The sequence below is a fragment of the Musca autumnalis genome, unplaced genomic scaffold (genome assembly GCF_047663935.1).
Source record: "Musca autumnalis isolate F117 unplaced genomic scaffold, ASM4766393v1 scaffold_1, whole genome shotgun sequence".
Classification (NCBI taxonomy): domain Eukaryota; kingdom Metazoa; phylum Arthropoda; class Insecta; order Diptera; family Muscidae; genus Musca; species Musca autumnalis.
The window spans coordinates 163,900,041-163,926,122 of NW_027411644.1; the positions used below are offsets into that span (position 1 = coordinate 163,900,041).

The 26,082-nt window shown below is 32.8% G+C and overlaps 1 protein-coding gene across 22 annotated transcripts in view; it reads right to left on the reverse strand.

Annotated features, from left to right (window-relative positions):
* The window catches only part of cpx (synaptic transmission protein complexin), a 1,026,747-nt gene that overhangs the window by 17,236 nt on the left and 983,429 nt on the right, over positions 1–26,082 (reverse strand). For 20 of the 22 annotated variants that reach the window (XM_073958837.1, XM_073958849.1, XM_073958845.1 and 17 more), the window contains 2 exons: positions 22,189–24,609; positions 11,056–13,332 (listed from right to left, as the gene is read on the reverse strand). In XM_073958837.1, the coding sequence (XP_073814938.1) occupies positions 24,536–24,609 (74 nt within the window). In that variant the 3' untranslated portion in view covers positions 11,056–13,332; positions 22,189–24,535. Of the gene's footprint in view, positions 1–10,187; positions 10,257–11,055; positions 13,333–22,188; positions 24,610–26,082 lie in introns of those variants that run through there. The other 2 variants (XM_073958833.1, XM_073958834.1) reach the window with 2 other exon arrangements.

The following is a 26,082-nucleotide window of genomic DNA, read 5'->3' on the forward strand; positions in this document are numbered from 1 at the left end:
GAAAAAATACTGACCTTTCCTCTGATGTAAATTGCAATAAAGTTTTTGCTAGATAACGGGCATAATGCCTAATATATAATGGGTTCTGTGTAGAGAACCACATTTTTATCCCATGCTACATATTGTCTCTCCAAAAGTTCGCCCTAGACCCCTTTTTGGTATGCCAAAATTCATATCTCGACGAGATAAAGCGATTTAGCGACGTGTGTCCGTCCATTAAGAATTGTAAACAAGCTTAAGGCCGCAATTATGGACCGATTGTAACGAATTTTTTAAAGAGGTTGGGTTCGGGCCAGGATAGTAATGATTAGTTTTTGGTGATGATCGTGAAATGTTCAGGGGATGAAATGGACCAAAAACAAAATTTTAACCAATTTTGTAGCGGCTCTGTAGGTCAAAATAATAACCCGCAAAATTTTAAACAAAGTTTGAGTTTATGATGAAGAAGAAGCGTACAAACCAACGTGAAGATCAGATAATACTTAGCGGGTTAAATGGACTGAAACGTGTGAAATTGGTAAAAATTTCAATAACGTAGCGGTTAAACAATGGAAGTAGTAGTACTACATAAGTGGGTTTCAATACATTTTAGTTTGTGTGAACTAAATTTTCCTTTCCCGCTACAAAAATGTCTTTGTTATGCTAGATAACTTTTTGGTTTTGGTCATAAGTATTATAAATTACATCTCTGATATTTGATAATTAAATTTTCACAATCATTGAAAAGAAGTTCCGTGGAGAGCGATTGTCCAGGGATAGTGGTATAGGGTATCCCATGGTCGGCTCCGTCCGACTATAGACTTTTCTTACTTGTTTTTTTTTTTGAATTTTTTTAGAATGGAAATTTTTACCCATATATCCATGTTTGACTCTAGCCCCCATGAACCAGTATTATCAAATTGTATGTATTTCGAGGGCTTTTTGTCAAATTTTCTTCCGGAGATTGCTGTAATTTGGTATTGTGTTTTGTCAGGGGATACAAAAGCTCCATTCGGAAAATTGCAAAGATTGGTCCATGTTTTGGAGAGAACAACGATAACATCCTATGTGAGCTCCTTTAAAGGGTTTTTCTACATTTTCTTTCTAAAGTGGATGCAGAACACCGCAAGTTAAGATATCCTGCTCCTCCAAGGAATAAGCCTTAACCTAAAGAAAGAGCTTAGTACTTTCATACAATCGGCCCTTAACGCTGTTCTTGATGAGATCCTGTGGCGACGATCGCAACTAGTCTTTCCTGCCATAACTCTTGGCGAACAATGCCAAACTTTCTCAACTAATAAATTAGTTGTTTTAAAATATTAAAACACCAACAATGGGATTAAGCCATACTATTGTGAAAAAACGAAATTTTAACAGCTATCGAAATAAAAAAACGCCACCAATACTTTATTTGAGAAACACTGGCACAGTTTGTATGGTTGGATATGGCTGTAGTAAACATACCAACAACATTTTGTTAGGTTGCCTTCGTTGTAATTCAACGACACATAACATTGGAGAAGGTTAGTGTTGTTTTGGAAACACTTTCGTTGGGGTTGAGTAAGGTTGCCAAAGAAAAACTTCTCATTGACGTCTTTTCTCAATTTTATGCTCAATTTAATATTTTATTTTTTTTTTTTTTTCGTTGTTTACCTCCGTTTATTGTAAGCAACAATCCTATGTTCGCATTCTTTACAATGCTAAGACCACATAAAACAGTGGTGGACATGAATTTCTTTAGTTCGACTCAATATGTAGGGTAATCAGCCTTAGAGCCATGCAGCAAATTTCTCATTTTGTTTAATTTGCTGTATGGGCTTGGGTTTATCGGTGCATAGTCGGCGGCATAGGGAACTGACAACTGAAACTATAGTCTTCCCTACCTTCGTCCGCAACTTATCAATTTCATATCCACTGTAAAACATTTTGTTGTTATTCAAATGTTTGAATACAATAAAGTATGGGTTTTACCTGAAATGTAAAATTCTGCAACCCATCCAGCAAAAAAAAAAGTAATGACTTTATGAAGGAAATACTTCCTTATATACATTTTTAAGTACATATTTAACCACATACCGGTAGTCGAAAAAAAGCTAAAAAGCATATGTTCTATTTTTAGAACAATTGAGGTGAAATTATATTCAAATTTAACACTCCACATTTTTCTTGTTTTTTCTTTTTCTTTCGCTCTCCCCTGGTTTTGAACACACGAAATTCTGATTTGTAGCCAAACATACTAGGTAAATCGTACGAACAGTAATTGTTGTTTAAACACATCCATGTATATCAACATTTCTTCGTAATTTTGTGAACAAAAAACTCCCATGCCGACGGTGAGCTCACACAACCCAAAGATTTGTACACGCAGAGAAAAAAATATGTTTGATCCAACAAATATTCCAAGAGCAAAATATGTATTGTTAACATATTGTTGGATTCCTTATGTTGCATTGTGAATCCAACAATCGTTTTTGTTAAATCTTTGTTTTTGTGTGTATGTATACCAACAATGAGACCCTTGTTTTTATTTGTTTCTGTTTTGTTTCATTCTTCTTCTTTATTTCATTCTCCTTTCCTTTTCATGTTTGTTATGGTGTTTAATTATTCCTTATGTTGTGGTGGCTGCTTGTGGCTTTTTGTTTGTCTTTGTTGTCAGCTAAAGTAGCAAACCATGTATTGCGTTCATCAATGCTCGTAATATTATACGCGATATTTATATCAAAGTTGTGTGGAAAGTGTATATGAGAAGTATATACACTCAAATCAAAAAATGTAGTATCTGGTTTTCAGAGCTGACAATATGTTTTGTAAAAAAATTAGATTATGATTGTTCCTACAATCGGTATTGTTAACGATTTTTACAATATTGCGGAAATTCGAAAGTTGTTTTTGTTTTCTATGTTCGGAACAAAAGATGGTATTTTTGGATTTGGATTACAATGTTTGTACAAAACAAACACATTTTTGAAACCAAAATAGTTATTTTTGTTCCAACAGAACCGAAAAATATTTTTTCTCTGCGTGTAGTCGGACACACTAGCTCTGTGCCACCGTACTCATTACTTAGTAAGCAACTAGTAAGTAAGGAAGTAATTAAATATTTGTAAACCATTATATGTGTACTGCCTGATAATGCGGAGTGTAATGAGCACTTATTACTCGGTAATGCATGAAGTAATGACATGTGCTTACCAAATTTTTGCTGGGCAGCAATAGAAACCGAAAAGCAATTATAGGCATCAGCACGGCATTCGCTGATCAATGTGTAAAGCAAATACAACAACATTCTCGTTGTTTACCTCTGCTGATGACAAGCAACAATTCTATGTTAGCATTCTTTGCAAAGGAAAGGGGACATAAACAAGTAAAAAAGTGTCAGTCGGCTTTGCCGACAGATATATACCCTCAGCCAATGTGAAGTGAAACTTTCACCTACGGACAGATCGAATGTATTTAGGGTCTTTTCAGAATTTTGTGGCTCTTTTTAGACATTTGGACTTGCCGACAAAAATGTGGATTAGGAATTAACTGCACTAAAACGCAATTGTTGAACTTTTGTGGGGGAGGTACCATTAGAGAGAACCGATATGGGTCATTTTAGAAGTTTTTTTTTTTTTTTTTTTTTTATTTATTCTTTTTATTTGCAATCTATTTACAAGAAACATTCAGCAAATTTAATAATTACTACAATATAACAGAATTGTTAAACCCCAGTGGATTTAACAATATATACATATTACAATTTTAATTTCAGATTACATATTTTATGAAACTCATTAAATAAATGGGAGGTCTAAAACATGTCTTCGTTTTAGTCTTCTAATTTCATCTGTGTCATCTAATAGATTAATTGCTAACACATTCGAATGGTTACTTAATCTGTTAAGATACGTAGTACTAATTTTTTTAATTTCATCTGTAATTTTATTTATGTTTAAATCTCTATGAATCGCGTTATTATTAAGAAACCAAGGAGCACCCGTAATCAATCTAAGCGTCTTTGATTGATATCGTTGAAGTATCTCAATATTAGAATTGCTGGCTGTTCCCCATAGTTGTACTCCATATGTCCAAATAGGCTTTAGAATGGTCTTATACAGTAGTAATTTGTTATTCAGGCTCAGTTTTGATTTTGGACCAAGAAGCCAGAACATTCTTTTAGTCTTCAGATCTAGTTGCTGTCTCTTATATGTTATATGATTTTTCCAGTTAAGTTTTCTATCAAGGTGCAGACCGAGATATTTAACACAATCCACAGAAGGAATTGTAAGTCCATTCAATTTTGGAGAAGGACAGTTTCCTTTCCTTAAGGAAAATGTAACATGCACAGATTTTTCAGTATTGACTCCAATATTCCAGTTATTAAACCATTTCTCGATATCATTCAGATGTGTTTGGAGTAAGTCAGTAGCTGAAGAAGGATCATCTTTAATAGCAAGAACGGCAGTATCATCTGCATAAGTAGCAATCATAGTCTCATTTCTTACGGGCATATCTGCTGTATAAAGCGTATATAAAACAGGGCCTAAAACACTACCTTGTGGTACACCAGCTTTAATGACCCCAAAATTAGATTCTTTATCATTGATGTGTACATAAAATGTTCTTCCATTCAGATATGAATTTAAAAATAAATAAAAAGGAGCAGGTAATAACATTTTTAGTTTATATAACAAGCCTTGATGCCAAACCCTATCAAACGCCTGTTTGATATCCAGAAAGGCTGCAGAACAGAACTGCTTACATTCCAAACAATCTCTTATAACCTTCACCAGTCTATGACACTGCTCAGGTGTTCCGTGATTTTCTCTGAATCCAAACTGATGATCTGGCATAATATTAATATTATTTAAAATCGGAAAAAGTCGCTTTCGAAACAATTTTTCGAACAGTTTAGAAAATATGGACAATAAACTTATAGGCCTATACGATGATAACAGGTTTTCAGGTTTGCCAGGTTTTGGTATCATAATTATTTTAGCACATTTCCATTGCACTGGAAAATGGGACAGCCTCATAATAGAATTATAAATTGTCGTTAGGAACACCAAACCCTTCTTTGGAAGCAATCTTATGACTTTGTGATCAACTAAGTCTGACCCTGGTGTTTTTTTCTTTAGATTTTTAATTTCCTTACAAACTTCACTAAACGTAAAATGTTTAATAGGGCGACTCATTTGGCATGGAACATCCAAAAAATCGGAAATTAATTTATTTTGTTGGGGACTACATAAATCAAAAGGTGTAAAGGAATTCTCCAAGTGGTCTTTAAACGCCTCAGCTTTGTCCTTGTTTGATCTACACCAATTTCCATTTGAATGTTTTATAGGCACATTTCTCTTTTGAGGTCTCTTAAGATATTTTGTTGCTCTCCATAAACTGTGCTCGTTACTTTCATCTGGGCTTAAATTACTTAAGAAGCTTCCAATTGATTGGTTTTTGTAGTCACTTAGAAGGGTTTTAAGCCGATTTGAAGCTCTGTTTAAATTTGTTTTGTCCATTGGGTGTCTCGAATTTTGCCAAATTCTGCGCAATCGTCTCTTTTCTCTTATCATTGATCGTATTTCAGCCGTAACATAAAAGTTTGTGGAATTTAGATCAATTTTATCGGGAGTGTATAGATTTGTAGCATTGTGTATGACTTGTGTTAAATGTTCTATAGCATTTTCCAATTCCTTTCCGGATTTAATCGGGATATTTAAATTTAGGTGTTGTTCAATGTGATGTTGTACCATAGGTATGTTGGTTTTTGATGTAATTAATGTTTTATGTTTATGTTTATGAACATTTCTTGTACTAAAGTTAAGAATAATTGGACTGTGATCTGAGTCTAAGTCATAACATGCGTTTATACTTAGCATTGACTGGCATATTCCTGAGTAGATGAAAAAATCTATTAGATCGGGAATTTTATTTGGGTCTGCAGGCCAATATGTAGGACTACCAGTTGACAAAACTTCGTAATGGTTTAAAGCGATGCATTTATACAGTTCTCTTCCTTTGGGGTTTGATAGCCGAGATCCCCACCAAGTATGTTTGGCATTGAAATCGCCACCGACGATGAATTTGTTTCCAAGATTTTTGAAGAAATTTTCATATTGTATACATTTTAAATTAAATCGAGGAGGAAGATAAACGGAGTAAATAGATACTTTTGAATTTTCGCATATTATGTTAACACCAGCTGCCTGCATAAAAGATTCTAAGATTGGCTCCGCTTCTTCGTATATAATTTTAGATTTAATAATTATAGCTGCACCTCCATGGGCTCGGTTATCTGGATGATTCGCTGTTATAATGTCATAATCTTTAATTCTGAAGTATGATTTGCTTGTAAAATGAGTTTCAGAAATAAGTAGAATATCTATAAAATTTTTATGAAGAAATAATTCTATTTCATTTCTATGATTTGAAATGCCATTGGCATTCCACTCAGCAATGATCAAATCTACTTGCATAATTTTGACATTAGCAATGTCATCATATTCATTAAAGAATTTGTCATTTCTATTTGTTTCGTTAGCAAAGATTCTATCTTGCTTAACAAATTTATTTCTCCCGTGCTTTGACCTTTTACGGCTTGGGCATATGACACAAAGTTATCTGAAGTCTGGTTGGGCATGGTGTTATCTTCATAAGCAGTTTCGTTACGTTTAGAATACACGGGAGCGGACTTCTTTTGAACCAGTTTTTGGTAAATCGGGCATCCTTTGTAACTAGCTGTATGGGTGTTCAAGCAGTGCAAACATTTAGGTGCGGTATTTTCTGGTTTATTACATTCTAATGTGGGATGACCTAAACCACATTTAACGCACCTAAAAGGTTTACGGCAGTATGATTTTGTGTGTCCAAATTCTTGACATCTAAAGCATTGCACTAAGTCGTCAAATTTTCTTGGGGGTTCAATAGTAACAATGTTATTGAATATGCCAGTAATATTATAAATCTCTTTATTGTTACTTTTGGGGTCCAAATCAACGAAGAACATGGGTAAAGGCTCCTTGGTTTTTCTGCTAATTATGTTACGTACGCTCCTTACATCGTGACCTTTACTCATTAAAAAGGCTTTTATATCCGATACATCGGTGGTGTAATGTAAATTTTTAATTACTACCCTGTAAGCTCTTTCCGTTTTCAGTTGATAAGTATGATAGCATATATTGTTACTATCAAAGTGCTTAATTACTTTTCGGTACGAATCGACGTTTTTTATCATTAGACGAACTTCACCTTTTAGAAGAGATTTAAAATTAAAATCTTCAACTGGAATAATTTTATTTATGCTATCCAACATTTTAGTAACATTCTTGACGTCCGGAATAAAAATTGGTGGCGGTTTTGGTACAGCATGATTTGGTTCTGGTTGATTCGGTTCAGCTTGATCTGCTTCATCGATGTTGTTTTCATTTTCCATAGTTGATAAAACACTAAATCTGTTGGATGTGGACGGCTGGTTGTCATCAATCACTTGCTTCCTTTTTGGCGAATTACCTAAAGGTGGGGATACAGGTATTTTTCTTTTAGTTGACACTTCCTGCCATTTCTCTTCTTGATCATTAATGCAATCAGTTGCATTACTTTTTGTTGTAACACTCATTGCGGCTATTTTTTTAATTATTGTTATTTTTTGTGTTGTTGTTAATTCAGGTTTTGCAAGCAATGCAATTAATGCACGCATGCAAAAAATTGGAACACTGCAAGACAGTGCACTGTATTTTTGTTTGTTAAAATTATAGAACAAAAAAATAAATAAACCGTTGCAATTTTATATGAAATTGTTGTTAACGAAATATTGCCGTTTTAAGCAGTAACACGTCTGGCTAGTAGCAAAGTTAAACAACGACTGATTTTAGAAGTTAAACTAAATTTTGACAAAATATTAAAATATCCAAAGTTTGCACCAAAGTGGTTGCCCCATTCAAGTGATGTCGTCCTAGCATTTTAGTGACATTTTTAAATATTGGGGAGAAGTACACGGAGTTGTGGACCGGTATTGCCTCAGGCAACTAAGTTTGGTTATAATATGACGAAGTCCAAATCGGTTGAACAGTTCGAGAGTTATCGTGCTCTCCGACCGCCACATAAGGTGACATAGGGGTTTTTACACATTTCGGGCTGTTTTCCCAAGAAATATGGACTTGCCCCTGAAAAAACTTTTACCATCGTAGTGAAGGTAGCGAATGCAAATCGCTTCAACAAAAATCAAAGTGATTCGAGAGCAGGTCTTAAAGTGAACTTAACCGAAATTTTGTGTGGGAGGTACCCGAAGGAGTGGACAAATTAGTCCATAGTCGAACCTGATCTATATCTGGCAGACATATTAGGATGTGCAAAGTATGGATTACATCGGTCACTCCCTTCAAGAGTTATAGTCCGCACAATTTTTCCGAACATTTTTGAACTTTTGTGGAGAAGGTACCTGAAGGAGTGGACCAATATGGCTTATCTTCGAACTTAAACTATGTTTGGACAAAATATTACGAAGGCCAAATTTTGGACCGAATCGGCAGATCCGTTCAAGAGTTATCTTGCGCTCCAACCACTACACACGGTGTCATAGAGGTTTTTTGCATTTTTTAGGTTATTTTCTCAGGAAGTATGAACTTGCCCCTAACGAAACTTGTACCGTTGTATGGAAGCCAGTGAATACAAGTTGCTACAACAAAAATCAAATCGGTTCGAGAGCAGGTCCCAAAGTGCACTTTTCCGAAATTTTATGTGGGAGGTACCCGAAGGAGTGAACCGATTGAGTCCATATTGAAACCTTATCTAAGTCTGGTACACATTTCAGGATGTGCAAAGTAAGGACCAAATCGGTTACTCCCTTTAAGAGTTATCGTGCGCACAAATTTTCCGAACATTTTTGAACTTTTGTGTGGGAGGTACCGGAAGGAGTGGACCGATATAGCCCATCTTCGAACTTAAACTAAGTTTGGGCAAAATATTACGAAAGCCAAAATTTGAACCGAATCGGTTCATCCGTTCGAGAGTTAGCGTGCGCTCCAGCCAGCCAGACAGACAGACGGACGGACATTGCTCAATCGACTCCAAATTGTCTGAAACACATTCCGTCCAAACATACTTGGGGTCTAAAACCATTATTTGGATGAGACACATTTTGCCCGTATGAAAGTGTATATACCCTCGTTAGCATAAATGCTGAGGGTATAAAACGGTTGTGGATATTATTTTCTTAAGTTCGACTCAATTTTTGGGGTGATCAGCTTTGGGGCCATACAGGAAATTTTTTTATTGTGTTTAATTTGCTAGATGGGCTTATTGACCCGTTTAACGATGCAGAGTCGGCGGCAAATGGAACTGATGAATTAGTTTCTTCTTCTTTATTTGCCATTCCGCATTCGGGTTTTAGCGATCATACAATTACATAATGATAAATTGGTACATTTTTTTCGTGGACACTCTATGAGATACTGACATTTTGATCGGCGTGAGATCTGCAGACAAAACCCGAGAAAACATTTTGAAAGAAATTAGACCTTGGCGAGTTTGACCATGAAGATGAAGTGTCATGCATTTTATGTGTTCAAAATTTATGTTCTTTATACAACGTTGCCTCTATGAGAGCAAATTAAAATGCTTAGCGGTTTAAAAGATATGAGCATATATTTTTTTTTGGGCCCATAACCGCGAAAGTTGATGAGATAGGGAAAAACGTCGCGACTTGGGTCTTCTTTTTTGGTCTTAGAAATGTCTAGGAAATTCAGTTAAGCCAAATTTTTTTTTACGGGAGGTAGTCTTTGTGGTCTCTAAAATTTCATCATCCATACTTCCCATAATGAACCAAAAACCACATTCAGGTGTTGTTCTTGTAATATATGAAGTATGGATTTTACTCTAAACGAAAAGTCAAATTCCTTGGTTAAAGATAAAAATCATTATAATCCCCTTATCTTAGTTGGATAACTGATAAAGTTTCAGTTTCTCGTGTTCGTTAAAAAATTTTATAAGTAAAAGGTTAGTGCTGATTTTTTCGTTTCACCAATTTATAGTATAGTGAATATTCTGAGGATGTTTTATACAATTCGATTTATATACGATCCATTCATGGACTTGCTATTCTTCAACCTATGTAATATCCTACTATGAATATATGTATATCTCCAACATTTCCACTGTAAAACCTATTTAGTGTTGATGACAATGTACCACTGTATGTGTCATGTTTCAAAACATTGATGAATACTTACGTAACATATATAATTTATGAAATGCCTATGAAATTTATTTACACATGTTCCATATCCAACCACAACCACCTGAAATTACAGACGCAACAAAGAGATACAGAGACAGTAACTTACCGTTAACCTAGCTTTTGTATATATGTACATTTGTAATATATGTATAGATATTAACATCAAATTACTACCGCTATACATATTTATAGTATGCTGTATATACAAAGAGACATAGAGAGTCACTCAAGAGTGGTACACAGACATACATACGTACACAGAGTTGAAAACACAGACACACACATACATACAAGGGTTCTCAGATAGACACATTTATAGATTTCTTGTAGTTGTAATGATACATATATTGTTGATGTATGTATGTGTGTAGTTTATTGTAGACTAGTTTACATATACTTGTACATACGTAACCAATAACTGTTGTTGTTGCAATTGTTGTATTTGTATCTGGAGTATTGGCAGAGGTTAAGTTCAATCCAGCATCAAGTGTACTATTCCGTGTGCAAGTGTGGGTAAAATAAACATTATCCTTGCATTTGATAGAAGTAGGCATATGTATCTGTTGCTAACAGAGCTAATTACATACATAGTATATGTCAATAGAGAGTAAATATGCTAATGTTGTGGTTAAAGATCAACACTACTAGCGAGCGCTAAGAGTAGAAGAAGTAGTAGAGAAAGGATAATGCAATCCATATGTGTGTTGTTGTATTTAAAAGGCTATAGATATTAGACAGGAAATAGGAAACATGTTGAAATGTTTGGAGCAGAAAGAAACCCTTAGCGGCCACTGTGTTTTTGTTGTTCAAGCAGAAAAAGTAAAAGTTTAACGAAATGAAAAGAAAAAACAATTATTGGGTTTTTAGTTTATATAATAATTTTTATTGAATTCATTTTTTATTTCAATTTTAAATTTTTTCAAAGTAACAATAATTTTTCAACATTATATCATTTTTTGGTTTTGTTTTGTATATAACTTTTACATGAACATAATTCTTTGTTTGTATTGTTGGTTTTCTTGTATTATGTTAAATATGTTAAATGTTGTTGTATTTTTTCTGTTGTTAATAAGTACTTCATTTTGTTTGTTTGTTAAATCCCTATATTTTTTTGGTTTTGTATTTTCTTAGGTTTTGGTTTTGTTTTTGTTTTACATGTATATAACTTTTTCTCTTCTCTCTAAAATTTTAAAAATAATCTCAATGTCCATCCAATAAAATAACAATTTTTTCTTGTCTTATTTTTAATTTTGAATAAAAACAACCTAAACAATAAAAAATCAATTATACAAATTAAAAGAATTTAATTATCAATTTTGTTGTCTTTTTTGTTTACTAAATTTGTTGTCTGTTTTAAATATTTGTTAGTTTTTTATACAATATGAAAACATTGTTTGTTTTTAGAACATGGGTTACTTTTTTCTTTAATTATATTAAATATTTTTTTTATATTTCAATATAATAATTATTGCTAAACAATCTCTTTTTGTTTTCAAAAGATTTTCATTTGTTGTTTGTTTTCAAATAGAAGAGTAGAGAGAAAATTAACGGAAGAGTTAAAGAGCTAAGAGAGAAAAATTTAGTGTTTTTGTAATAACCTATTAAAAAACAGAGAGAGAGAGAGCTACTCATTTGACCTTGCCAGAGTAAGCTGTAAGTTGCGGGGGGTGGTCAAAGAGATTGAGTTTTATTTTGTGTCATTATTATATTTCTATTAAGTTCTGTTTATTATCGGTGAGAGAGAGCTAAAATAAAGCTAGAGTTGTTAAGAAAAGTTTGTAAAGAGAATAAAATAAATAACTGTCATTATTTATAGGTTATTTTGCTGTTGTTGTTCTCGTTTTGCATAAAGATCGGGTTTTGGTTTGTTAGAATTTAGCTGTAACTCTCCTGAAATTAGGCGGGCATATACACATACGGCCATGCATTAAACTTGATCATGCATTTGTGAATGATTTTTTTGCTCGCAATAGGCTACATTTGTATTCGGTAGCAACTTTCCCTGTGCATTGTTTCCATTTTTGTGTTGCATTTATGTTACTGATCAATGAGATTGGTTGAGATATTTTGCCAATGGAAATGTCTTTTAAAAGTTTTAGAACAAAAAAGTGTCACACATCCAGAGGAGAAATTTTATTATAAAAATACTAAGAGAGGGAGATGGATAGTAAGAGAGAAAGCATCACACAAATTAGATAGAACGGGTAGAGGTAGAATTTCTAATTACAGTTGGACTGTAATTAATCCATCCAGAAGAACAGTCTTATAATTCGAAGAAAGTTTGTTTAAATCTTTGAGGATAAAAGGTTCGATAATAAGTTTACTAGTAAGAGAATTGGATTTTATACAGTTGGACTGTACCGACAGAAATGTAAGAAAGTACTCTATGTGTGTGATAAGGCTGATTACTCTCAATAAAGAGAGAATTTTATTTGTGTGTGGAAGGAAATCTTAAAAAAGTTAATGTGAAAATCGTTCTTAGAAAAGACTTTCGATAGAAATTTTGACATTTCGACTGTCCTAATCGAGTTATATATTACAGGAAAATAGTACGGATATTTCCGTGTAACAGATAGAAAATATATATAGAGAGAGATGTGTGACAACTATTTTTATTTTTAATTTATATGCCGTTGACTATCTAATTATCCCGCTTCCATGAATAATTTGTTTAGGATTTAAACTTAACAAAACAAAAATATTTTTTATTGTAACAAAATTGCCTATTTATAATTAATTAACAATTCCAAAAACTAAAATCATATAACTATTGTTTAAATACATATATAACAAAAATAACATAATTCTTTTTTTTAAGCTGCTTCATCTTGTTAAGTTACTGTTAAGTATATAAAATAGTTTTTTTTTTGCAATAAAAAAATTAAATAGGTTTTACTCAAAAGAGAGATAAAAATAGTATAAAATGTTTTGTTTACATTTACGAAATCCTCTCGATTTCAGCTGTCAATTCCTTTGCGTATACGTCAAATGAAAACTCATATGAAATCCATTCGATTTCATTTGACGTTTAAGCAATGGAATTTACAGTTTAAATCGAGTGGATTTCGTAAATGTAAATTTACTATTACACTTGATTTATGTTATAATGTACTGTACACTGTAAATAAGGAAATCAGCTGTTATAATTATCGTTGTTGTTGTTCGTAGGCGATCAGAGTTATGATGTAGTTGTTCAAAATTTTGTTGGTTGATGACAATAGATGGTGTTGTTGACATGTGTTGTTGTAATTGTTGTTGTTGTGATGTTTTTGTTGCATTTCAGTGGTTACATGTATGCACATACACATTTACATTCACATTGAGAGTAGTATTATTACAAAGATAGAGCGAGATAGTTAAGAGAAAGGCAGTGTTTGGTTTTGTAACATAGGAAAAGAAAGAAGAGAAGATAAAGAAAAGTTATGAATATTGTTAAGTTTATATTTTTTTTTGTATTTGCTTTATATTTATGTATGTAATAAATATAATTTATATATGTATACAAATAAACGCAACTCTCTGAACATTATATTTTATTATAAAGAATATACATACAATGACATACATTTATATTGATATATTTTTTATTCAACTGAAATAAATGTATGTAATATAAAAATAAATAAATAATGTTACATGCTGAAATATTTACATAAACAAAATTAATGCAAGTGTGTCAAATATGTACATACAATTATTGTGAACCATTAGAAAAAACGAATGAGTTTTGAAGTTGGCGCCCAACGTGGGTCCTACATAAGAAGAAGATAAATTTATTTATCATACGATTTATTTCTTCTTAACTCATTTGTTACTTATAGATAAGAAATTAAGCTGACTTAGCGTATTAATATTAGCGCCCAATATGAAACGTGGTAATAAAAATCAAAATCAACCTGAGTGGTTCCAACACCGTTGAAAATTGTGATATTGGCTTATTGAAGATTTGATCATTTGCGTAAATATTCTCATAGATATCACCCTTGCCCTTGGAAAAAAGAGCTATTATGAACAAAATAAGAGGAAAGAAGAAGACTCATAATATTTCAGACCCACACCAACGTTTTGAGGAGTCATATCTAAAATATCAATTCTATATATAAACTCGAAACTAGTTTGACGGATATAATGGAAAATACAAAGTCAATATTACGGTCTACAGAGAGAGATGGTTTGTCAGAGAGTGTGAAGTATATGACCCTGTTGGAAAAGAAGAGTTTACCCAATTATCTAATACGGAGAAATTCCCAGGATGGTCTCTAGATGCAACTTTATGAACACATATATTAAGATATATTTATTTACCATACATACGATATATTTAAATAAAAATCTTATCTAAGTCAGCGCTCAAAATACATAACTAATGTATTGGTCGATTAATATTGGCGCCCAACGTATGTCGCGGTGAAAGATCTATGACAGAAATTCCAGAAAATGTGGCGTATGTGGCCTTGTTGGAAAAGAAGAGTTTATCTACTTATCTAATACGGAAAAGTTACCAGGTGGTCTCTAAGATGATGCAAATTTATGAACACTTGGATGTCAAGAGGACATCACCACTAACGGTCTCTAAGTAAGGGTACGATATAGGAAGGAGTTAAATGTATTTAACATACCAACTATTTCTTCGTTCATTCGATATATTTAAATAAGAATTTTAGATGAGTTAGCCGCATTTTCTGGCATTTTTTTTCACAGATCTTCCACCGCGACTTACATTGGGCGCCAATATTAATGGACCAATATTGGCGCCCGACGTAAGTCGCGTTCAATGACCAATGACAGAAATGCCAAAAAAGTGCAATCAGTTAAATTTATTTATCATACATACGATTTATTTCTTCGCTCATGCGATATTAAGTAAGAATCTTAGCTAAGTTAGCGCTCAAAATACATAACTAATGTGTTGGTCGATTAATATTGGCACCCAACGTATGTCGCGGTGAAAGATCTATGACAGAAATTCCAGAAAATGTGGCGTATGTGGCTTTGTTGGAAAAGAGGAATTTATCCAATTATGTAATCCGGAAGAATTCACCGGAAGGTCTTTAAAATAGTGCAATGTTATATCTTTGGACGCCAAGAGGACATCACGACCGACGATCTCTTAGTAAGACGAAGTTAAAAGAACAACAAAATAATTTGTTTAACTGATTTTTTGTTTGCTTCAATAAGTGCCAGACAAGGTACTCCGGGAAATCGGGCTGAAGTTCAACCATATGAGGAATGTTGAGAAAATATATCCTAATATTGTATGCACGTTAGGATCAGTCACATTTATTGTGATTCTTCTGCCCCGAACATATCAAACACACCTGTTTGTGGCGTTCTTTGACCTAATATGCCGATGGTTTCGGAGATATCATCTTCAGACCAAAAGTCTAAACCGACTGTTATGATAAAAATCTTTTTGAGGCCCAAGGTAGTGCTGAGTGCTCGCCACTACTCAGAAACCCGAAAAAGTCGTTCCATTGCAATCTGATAGTATACACATAGAGAAGAGATATTGTAGGAGCAATCATATTTTAAGAACAAAATAGTGTATTTTAAAAATCTCAAAATATATATTGTTGTTTTAACCATATATGTTGTGCCAGGAAACATAATGGCACAAAATAAATTGTTGCTTCAACAATGTATATTTTCTGATTTTTAAAATACACTATTTTATTGTTAGAATATGATTGCTCTTGCAATGTCACTTCTCTGTGTGTAATGCTTAGGACCAGAGAAATCTCTGGCACTGCAATTTTTGGAAAGGACGGCAACCTACATCGCTTCGTTTGACCAACGAATTGTATACAGCAAAAAATCCTATAACCAAAATATTGATTTGTACAGTACAATACAGTGCAACAAAGTGTTATTTTGAGTACTTGTGGCCTTCGAATTTATAAATAGGCACACTACATCTTAAGACCATTAAGGGTTAGTTGTCCGAAGCATATTACTCCAGCTAAAAGGTTGTATTAATGCGAAACTTTTGACAGTTCACATAAAAGGGGAAAGCAATCATTCCGTTGGAATGCTCAACTAAAGAGTGGCAGTTAGAAATTCACTGTTAGAGGTGTGAGAAGTGACGAGAATTGACTCTAATGAAAGTCTATCATGAGATCGGCTTATCGAACCATCTTTCTGTTATATTCCCTCACTTTAGTAATTCAAGAAACTGTCAAAGAAGTAAAAACTGAGAATATGTAAAATATTCATTTCGATTTGGTAATAAAAAGGGTTACGTATTGAATAAAGGAAGATAATACATATCGTGAGAGCAAACATATTTCAAGAGTAAAGTGTAACATATTGTTGCAGTAACCATAAATTTTATGTCACACGACACAATGCGTGTTACGTATTTACAATACCCTATTCCTGACCTCTTCTTCTCTGGCCATATTCCTTCTCTCTGTGTAGTCCAAAGTTAATGGCGCCCAATGGGCGGCACAAATTATATGGTAGCTTCTTGGTTCACAATAAAATTCTATGCTCATAAAAGCAAAATAAAATCACCAAAACAAAATATAAAATTCTCTATTTGATATGCTTAATAGGCTATTGTTGTTGTCCTGTTTCATGTAACGTTGTATTTGGAATTTTTTACTATTTGGTGGGGTTTACTGAATTTGCTTTTCGTTTGTGTTTTTTGTGTGTGGTTTTATTGCTTTTGCTACACGACATTAAAATGCTTACGTTTAAGTGCAACTCTGAATGCTGTCTCCTGTAATTTTCATGTTAATGATTTGTTGTTCTCTTTTTTTGTAATTTTGTATTCTAAACAAAAATCTCTAAAGATTTTCCTTGTCTAAAATATTATGTGTTCTTTAAATCTATCACAGCTTTATGCACTTTTTTATAAATATAAAATTTACTTTTGTTTTAGTTTATGTATGCATGTGTTTTAACAATATTAGGAAAAGAAAACTGTTCTACTATTTTTTCTTGTTAATTCATTGAAACTGTCTGAAACGTAATTGTGTGCTCTAAGGGGGGAGTAGTATGGGTAGAGGATATAGTTTATGGTTCTGCTATTTTCTTATCACAAAATTGCTTTAGCTATTTCCAAACAAATGTTTGGTTGTTCTTGTTATTTTTTACAAAACTGAGTACTGTTTATGAAATATTTACAAAAGAAGACATTGCTAGTTTTTACAGTGTACTAAGGTGTGGCTGTGTATTTATTCAACTAAGAAGTTATGAAAATATAATGGCAGTTTTAATGTTTTTTTTTTTCTTTCTTTTATGGTGGGTAAAGAACTATAGTTGAATTCCTATAACATTATGCCGAGTATTTTTTTGTTGAAGTTGTAAATAGTATTTACAAAGGTTTTAACTACTAAAGAATCTGTGTAAAGTTTTAAAATTTCCTGGATTTGAAAAATTTTAATTTTTCGAAAAGTTGGTCATTGGAAAAGGCTTGAAAGAAGTGAGGAAGAATGTGTTATATATTTTTAGTGAATTAATTTGAATACGATGTGGACATCTTCATGAGTGGTAAGCATCAACATCTAACCACGCTACCAACGATATGTTTCTAGTTAACATTCAAATTTGTTTTAATAAATTGTATCTTAGTTCTGAGAAACGAATGTTTATAAATATAGTTTCTGAAGTATTTTGTTTAACATGCTATAAAGCATAGCTCTCTTCACCTGTTTGGAACCTGCATTTCTTTAAAAAAGTTTGAATACCTGAGCCCTAAAAGGTGGCGTCTATTTAAATTCTAAACGTTTAGAATAACATTTTCACCAACCCTTCTGCTGTGTATTTTTACGAAATCTTGAGATAGGGTAGGATGTATTCCATTTTGTATTGCGTGCTTAATCAGTTTAAAGATGCAGTAAAAATGCAATCCATTGCAAATGTCCAGTAAAAATAAAATACATTTTGGAAGAAATTATGTTGCTGTTTGTAGAGGTCTACAAACTGACTTGCTTGTAGGTATCTCTAAACAAATGCTAATAAAATGTAACGATCAGAGTGAAGCCCATATAGTGGATATTCCAATTGGTGCCTGCGGGTTAGACATCAATGTCAAGACGAAAATAAAGTAAAATGGTATATCTCAAAATGTTCTGTTCGTTAGTCTCTCTGAGAGAATCTTTCTTTGTCAAACCATGACAGATGAACATAGACGTATTCGTATTCTCTTTGTACGCTGAAAGAAAATAACGTTGCCATGAAATTTGTCATTGATTTTGAACCAATGTAAGACAGCGTTGTATTAATGAAGAATTTTCATTGAGTTTCATAAATAACTTGCATTATTGTTTCATAGTATTAATGTGAAAGTTTCATAGCACTAATTGTAACTTCTAACTAATTTCTTGAATTAATAAAGAAGTATCATTGCATATTTGAGGAAATTTCATTGGAATAATGAAAAACTCATTATTGTTACTTAATGAAACTTTTCATTTATTCAATGAAACTCTACGTTGGTTCAAAATCAGTGAAACATTTTTCTTTCAGAGTAGATCCAATAATTTATATTAATGATCATAGGTAATCTAAATGTTCATTAATTTTGTCCAACATTTTTGAGAGAGCACTGATAGGAGAGTAATGTTATTTTGTTGACCAACGGTTGATATACACACAAAAATAATATGTTTGTTTCGTTGTCACGAGAGTTCAGATCGATCGATCAATTTTACTCCCGAGAGTGGCAGCCCTCGCAGAGTACGAGTTTTACTAGAAGTTTACTCTCCAATCTGTTGTAAGTGGCAGCGCTCGCGAGTACTCGTTGTTGAGAAATAAAAGGGAGAGTCTAAATCTGCCTCAGCCACCACGGCGCCCTCGGGTGCTTGGTGAGTTCACAAACACAATCTCACTTGTGGTGAGTTTCAACGTTAATTTCACCACCGATCATATTCTTTGTTTACACGATTTTCAATTTTAGCAATGAATTAACGCACACGATGTTTATCAAGAGAGGGAGAGAAAATCTCGTGTCTGTGGACACACAAACAAAGCGGTTTCATTCGTAGTGGTTGGTTAACGCTATCTAAATCGGTGATGCTCAAAATATTTTGTGCATAAGTCTCTCTGAGCGAGTCTTTCCTTTGTTAAACCACTACAGATGAGAATAAAGAGAATATATGTTGTTGTAGCCACGTTAACGTATATGGGTGATCTTGGCTGATCTAAATCAGCCCTGCTCACCACCAATTCTCTTTCGGTTTTTGTTGAAACAGAAATAAGTGAATATATTTATAGATTTTTTTGTTTAAATTTGTAATTGTTTAATCAGGGGATAGTTTTGAGGGTACTGAAGGGCAAAAATGGAAACTTCCAAAAATAGTTCTTTCCTAATTTCTCTTAAATGGTGTTTTATTCTTTTTCATGTGAAAAAACACAGTTCTCAGCAGCCATGGTCTAAATCGAGGTCGCACAAGAGAGCGCACAGTGAGCGTTTCTCTCTCCACGCACACAATTCAACCCATTGAAAAAGCATGCACTCACACAATGACACCCCGTAAAGCAGCATCAGGCAACCCATACCAACGACCATTGTGTTGTTTGTATTGGAGACATAACACGCTCAATAGGCCGAGAGTCATTCGCTAAGCATACACACAACCTTCACCATTGACTGCTCAGCTGAGACTAAACTGTTTTGTTCTCTCCACATGTTGTATACGTGAATAAATGTACGCTCCCAAAGAGCGTGCGTGTACCCTTTGCCTAACGCTGCCGTAAAGTATGCAATAGAAATCTATGGTGGGCATGGCTGGCTCTCCACATACACAATTCAACCCATTGAAAAAGCATGCACTCACACAATGACACCCCGTAAAGTATGCCATAGAAACCTATGACGGGCATCGCTGGCTCTCCACACACACAGTTCAACCTATTGAAAAAGCATGCACTCACAAAATGACATACCGTAATGCAGGTATCGGCACCAGTACAAATGAAATATGTGCGGTCACACGCATACAAAATCAAGAGCGTAAATTTCGCTCTCTCCACAAACATCGTGTGGGTTAATGTATTGCTAAAACTAAAAATCATTGAAAAAAGCGACGGCACAACCTTCTTCATTGACTGCTGAGTGAAGACTAAATGGAGGTTGTTTTGTTGTTACTCTCATCAAGTGCACGTGTGCTCCTTTTTTGCCGCATGCAATAGAGTACTCTACTCTGCAAGCAAACACTATCGCAGAAGTGACTTCCGCGTGCCGTCTAGGCGATGAAAACAGTGGCGGAAGTCACCCTGAAGTGACCCCAGTTGTAAAGAAAAGAACCACACCCGCGTCACTTCTTGGAAGTGATAGGCGATAGTTCTTGGAACTAATAAAAAAATATTTTTTATCTTTTTCTATTTATTTTTATTTTTTCCTATTTTTTTATTAAGCTTTTAGAGAATTAGAAATTTCTGCCTATATATAAATTTTTTCATTCTAAAAATGTGATTTTGTTTTATGGCCTGGTTAGGGAATCAAACCCGGAACTTCAGAGTGCAAAGCGAGCATGCTGCACCGAGTCATATAATCATCAGAGAGTGACTCAGGCGTCCCTTAGAAGTGTCTGCACTAGCGATAAAAGATAATCATAATAATGTTATTGGCATTATTTGTGTAATTCACCATCGATCGTTATTTATCTCCGTGTCTCCGGAGTGACGTCTTAGGCGAGGGAGTGAGAAACTCACTTCCAAATACTGACAGGGTAAGAGCGAAATAGAGTGGAAAAAATACATTTATTTTTTTCCTATTTGTATGTTCGTTGTAGAAAACGGTTTTTTGACATTATTATAGACTGACAGTGATTTACAACGTATTTTTTTTTGTTTCGTTGGCAGCTTTGGATTGAGAAAATACCCTGTTTTTGTAACTAATTTTTGTCCGTTCATCTGTATTCGTAATAATTTTGGCATCTATAGCTCAGCCTCTAGATGATATAGAAACCTTATTCTTCGTAGACACGTAGTTGCAATGAAGTCAGTGAAGAATGTGTTTGAACTTTTTTTAATTACAACAATGCACTTCTCACGCTTAGCGTAGATAAATATGACTTGCATTTATTTACACACCTATAGGGTGCAAGTGATTCAAGATCTAAGGCCTCTTGGTCAGAATGGCCAACGACAAAAAATGGCAACAGTGGAATACCAATTGATTAGGCACATTTCCCCAGTGGATTTACCACATTTTGGACGAATGATAATCTAAGACTGTCAAAAATAAATGTTTATGGCATTGCGGCATCAGGGTGCCATATTTTTGCCAAAATGAGTTGAGTCAAGGAGTTACTGTGAATTATGTTCTCTATCGTGAGATGATAACCATCCTTTTGTGGCCAGAAATGGATAATATGATGTTCTCGGAGAGTGCCGTTGTTGTCGCGTCGGCCATTTGGCCGATTTTTAGGCCATATCAATATTATCATAATAAAAATAAATGACAATAATTTCCTAAATAATTTGATTTTTATTCAACCAACATTTATGTCTAGTTCGTTCGTTATTCCCTCGTTCTTTATTCTTGACATTGTCTAGCAAAGAAACAATACTTATCTCATCAACCCTAGCATTTTGAGCATTTTTTATTTACAAATGAGAAGGAAAATATGCTGTCGTGACAACAACCTATATGTGTTCTAGAATAAGAGTCTAGATATAATGCATTTTTGTAATGAATTTTGGAAAATAAATTGAATTGAATTAATCTTGTTTTTGCTTTCTTCTTTCTGAATTTCTGAAAACGTTAATGATGTATAGATGGAAAGCCTGCCCTTTAGAAACTTAGCATAGAAAAGTTAACATTAAAAAAATATAAGAATTATATCAATATTATTCAGAGAGTATTTGTGAGTAACAATTTGCAATCAATGGTGCATAAAATAAAATTAGTGACAGGGTTTTTTTGTTTGTACAAAAATAAATAAAAGTATACAAATAATAATAGTAATATTGTACGTATGTAAAATATTTATAGTATATAAAAATAATAATAAATAATAAAGAACAAATAGTGTTCTACTTACATTTTGTATCAAACTCATCAATACCAAAGATTAAGTTTGTTAAAAGTCATATCTCAGAGAACAAGTGAAAAAGAGAGACGAAGAAATAGGGAGAGATAAAATAAGAATTATGTGAATTTTTCATATAGAGTTATTATAAAATTGAATAGAGTGTTAAGAAGAGAGAGATACAGTGATGACTTAACGTTTGAAAAAAGGTTTAAGAGAGAGAGTTATAGAGATTAGATTCCGAGAGATAGATAGGGTAATTAACAGATTAGCAGCTGTTTTTTTAGTTACTTTTTCCATATATACTTTTTTCAGGCGTAAACAATTGAATAAAAAATAAAATAAGGGAACGTCGAAGTTGTTGCTTCCTTGAAATTAAAGCTTAACTAGATTGTTTACGAATTGTTTATTTTATTCCAGTTTTTTGTTTTGTTTTTCAATTTAATCAAATTCATTAACAGCCTAAGTAATGCTTGTTTTTAGTTGTTATTTTCGCCATTTCTTGTTTGGTTTTTTTTTTCTTATTATGTTTTTGTTTACTAAAATGTTGTCAATTTTCAAAAATTATTAATTTTTTACTAGTCGGCTATAGTTTATTATTTTAAATGATTTTCACAAATTTCTTCTAAATTTTTTTGTTTTTAGTTTTTTTGTTTTGTTCAAAGGCTTTGGTTTTTGTTTACTCTTTTCTAAACAGTACTCAAAAGTAATCAATAATCGATTACTAATGTCACCTTCTTCTTGTTGTTTGTGAGAGGAGCACTTTATTAAGAGCAGCAGCTGTTGTTTACGGCTTTTAAATTATATTTCACTCTAATCAGCAATAGTTGCTACGAGAAGGACTTTCTATTGTGGGGATATCTAAGTAAGCCAATTAAACTAATTAAGAGTCGATTGAAACGTTTTGGGGAATATACAATACGACTTTTCTCAGTCGAATGTGAGCAGGAGTCTGTTATTCGTCATCAGCTGCAACAAAGACTTTCAGTTGCTAATGTCTTTTTCGACTGGGCGGCAACTGAAAAGTCGCGGGCTTCTACCAGAAATTATAGCCATGGTTGCCACAGTTGATTAAATTGATTGATTAATCGATTTTGGTTTTCAAAAAATTTTCCAAAATCGATTTCTCAATCATTGAATATTAAACCAAGTGGTTAAAAGTCGTTATATCCCTAGTTTAGAATAGATGTAGTAACACAACATGTTCTTGTTCTTCTCGTTGTGATTGATGTTCGACTAATGCAAGGGTTGCCAGCTTTTTAAGGGAGTTTGTTATCGTATTGTGTCTTCTTTAGTTATGGCTAGGTTTTAGGTATTATTTAATTTGGGGGTATTCATTAAAGTTTTTTGTAGCATAGTTTTTGTTTTTGCTTGTTGCATGGTTGCTGTTGTTGTTATTATTATAAATATTATTTTTGTTATTTTTTGGTTTTAAATAGAGAATATAATAATGCAGTTATTGATGTAATTCATTGAGATTGAGAGTATTCAGTTTAAACGTTGAAATTGGAAATATATATTTGTTGTTGTTGATTTGTAGTAGTGCTTCTTCTTTTGTTTAGTGGATTGTTGGTATTGTTGTTTTTTTTTTTGGTTTGCATAAATTATATATATGTATATATATACGGTTTATATACATAGTCTATACATGTATGTAATTTTGTATATATATGTATATATATGTAAATTTGTTGTTTTGTTGTCTTTAATTATTCTCTTCTTCTTTGTTAATATATTTTTGTAAAGACTATTGTAAATGTATATAGTATGTATATATATCCACTTGTTTGTTTGTTTTTGTTATATGGTTGTTGTTGTTCTTGTTGTTTATGTAAATGTGTTTTATTTTCTTTTATTTATTTATTTGTTGTTGTTATTTTAAATATATATAGCCTTATTTTGTTTTCATGCAATTCAGCAGTTATACTTCCATTTCGGTTATACGATTTCAAATTTAGTTTTTGTTTTGTTTGGTTGTATTATATATAAGTTGTATGTATATATAATTTGTATATTCCGCCAATATTATATGAATGTGGTTTTCTATTATTTCTTTTGCCTCTCTTCTTTTATTTATTTATTTTTGGTTTAATATGAATTTATTGGTTTAGTATTATTTATTTGTTGTATTATTATAATGTATTGTTGTTGTTGTAATATGTATATTATTGAAGTATATTATTTTATGGTTGCTGTAGTTGTTGGTTTTTCTTGTAGCTGTTGTTTATGCATGTTGTTGTTGTTCTTGTTTGTTGGTTGCTTGGTTATTTATTTTTAGTAAATTTATTATTTATTTATGTATATATATTTCATTATTATTATATTATTCATATAATTTATATAGAATTATGTTGACATATCACTGCATGACGCATTTTCCCTCTATTTGGGTTTTTAGCTCATTTACTTGCGTTTCTATTTGATTTTTCAGTTCTGTAAGAAGAAATTGAGTAATGGAAACAGCAATAAATAAGCATTTCATGATACGAGTTATTGTAGTTGTAGTGGTAGTAAATTTTTCTTGGTGTGATTATTGGGTGAAGTAAATGTAAATTAGTAGTAATAATAGTAAATTGAAGAGTAGTGGTAGTAGAATAATTTGTAAAACAAATGTTTTTTTGGGATGTTAGGTTTGAATGTTGGTAGTTGTGGCGGTGGTGATATTGGTGAAAAAAGTAACGTATATGAATATAATAATGTTAGTGAGTAGTGCTTGGTGTTAATAATAATTTAAAAACCTTATTATTTATATCCTTTCTTGATCATAATATTAATATCGATTTTTGTATATGTATGTTTCCTTATGAAATGTTTTGCAGATATTTTTCTTAAATTTACAGCTTTTGCACCACTATGTTATATATTTTTTTCAATATTTTTCTTTTGATATTTCCTTATAAAACGAAGTGCTAAGACTTCCCTGTATTTAAAATTAAAATAAGTAGGAAAGGCGTTAAGTTCGTTCGGGCCGAACCTTTTATATCCTCCACCACAAATTTCAGCCATTTCGATGGATTAATGTGGCCACAACCTTCAAAATACCGAAAATCGGAAGGTACCGTTCTATGGGGCCTATATCATGACGTGGACCTATACCTACAATTTTCTGGGGGAAAGTTGTATACCCCCAACGACGACTAAATACCAAATTTCAGCCATCTCGGTGTGATAATGAGGCCAAAACCTTCAAAATACCGAAAATCGGGAGATATCGTCCTATGGGGGCTATATCAAAACGTGGACCGATATAAACATATTATGGTAGAAATGTTTCTTAGCCTCTGGAAACACAAAATACGGATTCTGTTTTCAAATGGGCCTAATACATTCAAAATATTTAAAACTGACGCGTACTTTATATGGGGCGTTATATGGGGGCTATAACAAAACGTGGACCTATATAAACCAACTTTGGTAGGAATATTTTTTGGCCTCTGGAAACACAAAATACCAAATTACACCCAATTCGGTGGTAAAATGGGACAAATATCTTAAAAATTCTTTAAAACGACGACGCGTCACGCGTCTTTTTGTATGGGGGCTATACGAAAGCGTGGACCTATATAATACATTTTCATTTTACATATAATAGATTTTCCCAAAATTTCATCCACCTACGTCAATCCGTTCGGACGCTAGATTGATTTCCATGGACGGACGACATGGCTATATCGATGTAGAATTGCACGCTGATCAAGAATATATAGTTTGTGGGGTCTACAATGATTATTTCGAGTAGTTACAAACGGAATGACAAACTTATGGTGGATGGTATAAAAAAACTTTCCGCAATAAAATATAACAGTTTAAAAAGTGTTAAAAACAAACAAAAAACGTTGGGTAGTAATGAAATGAAGTAAAAATCAAAAAACCTATTTTTATGACCTGCCGACTTATGATATTTGC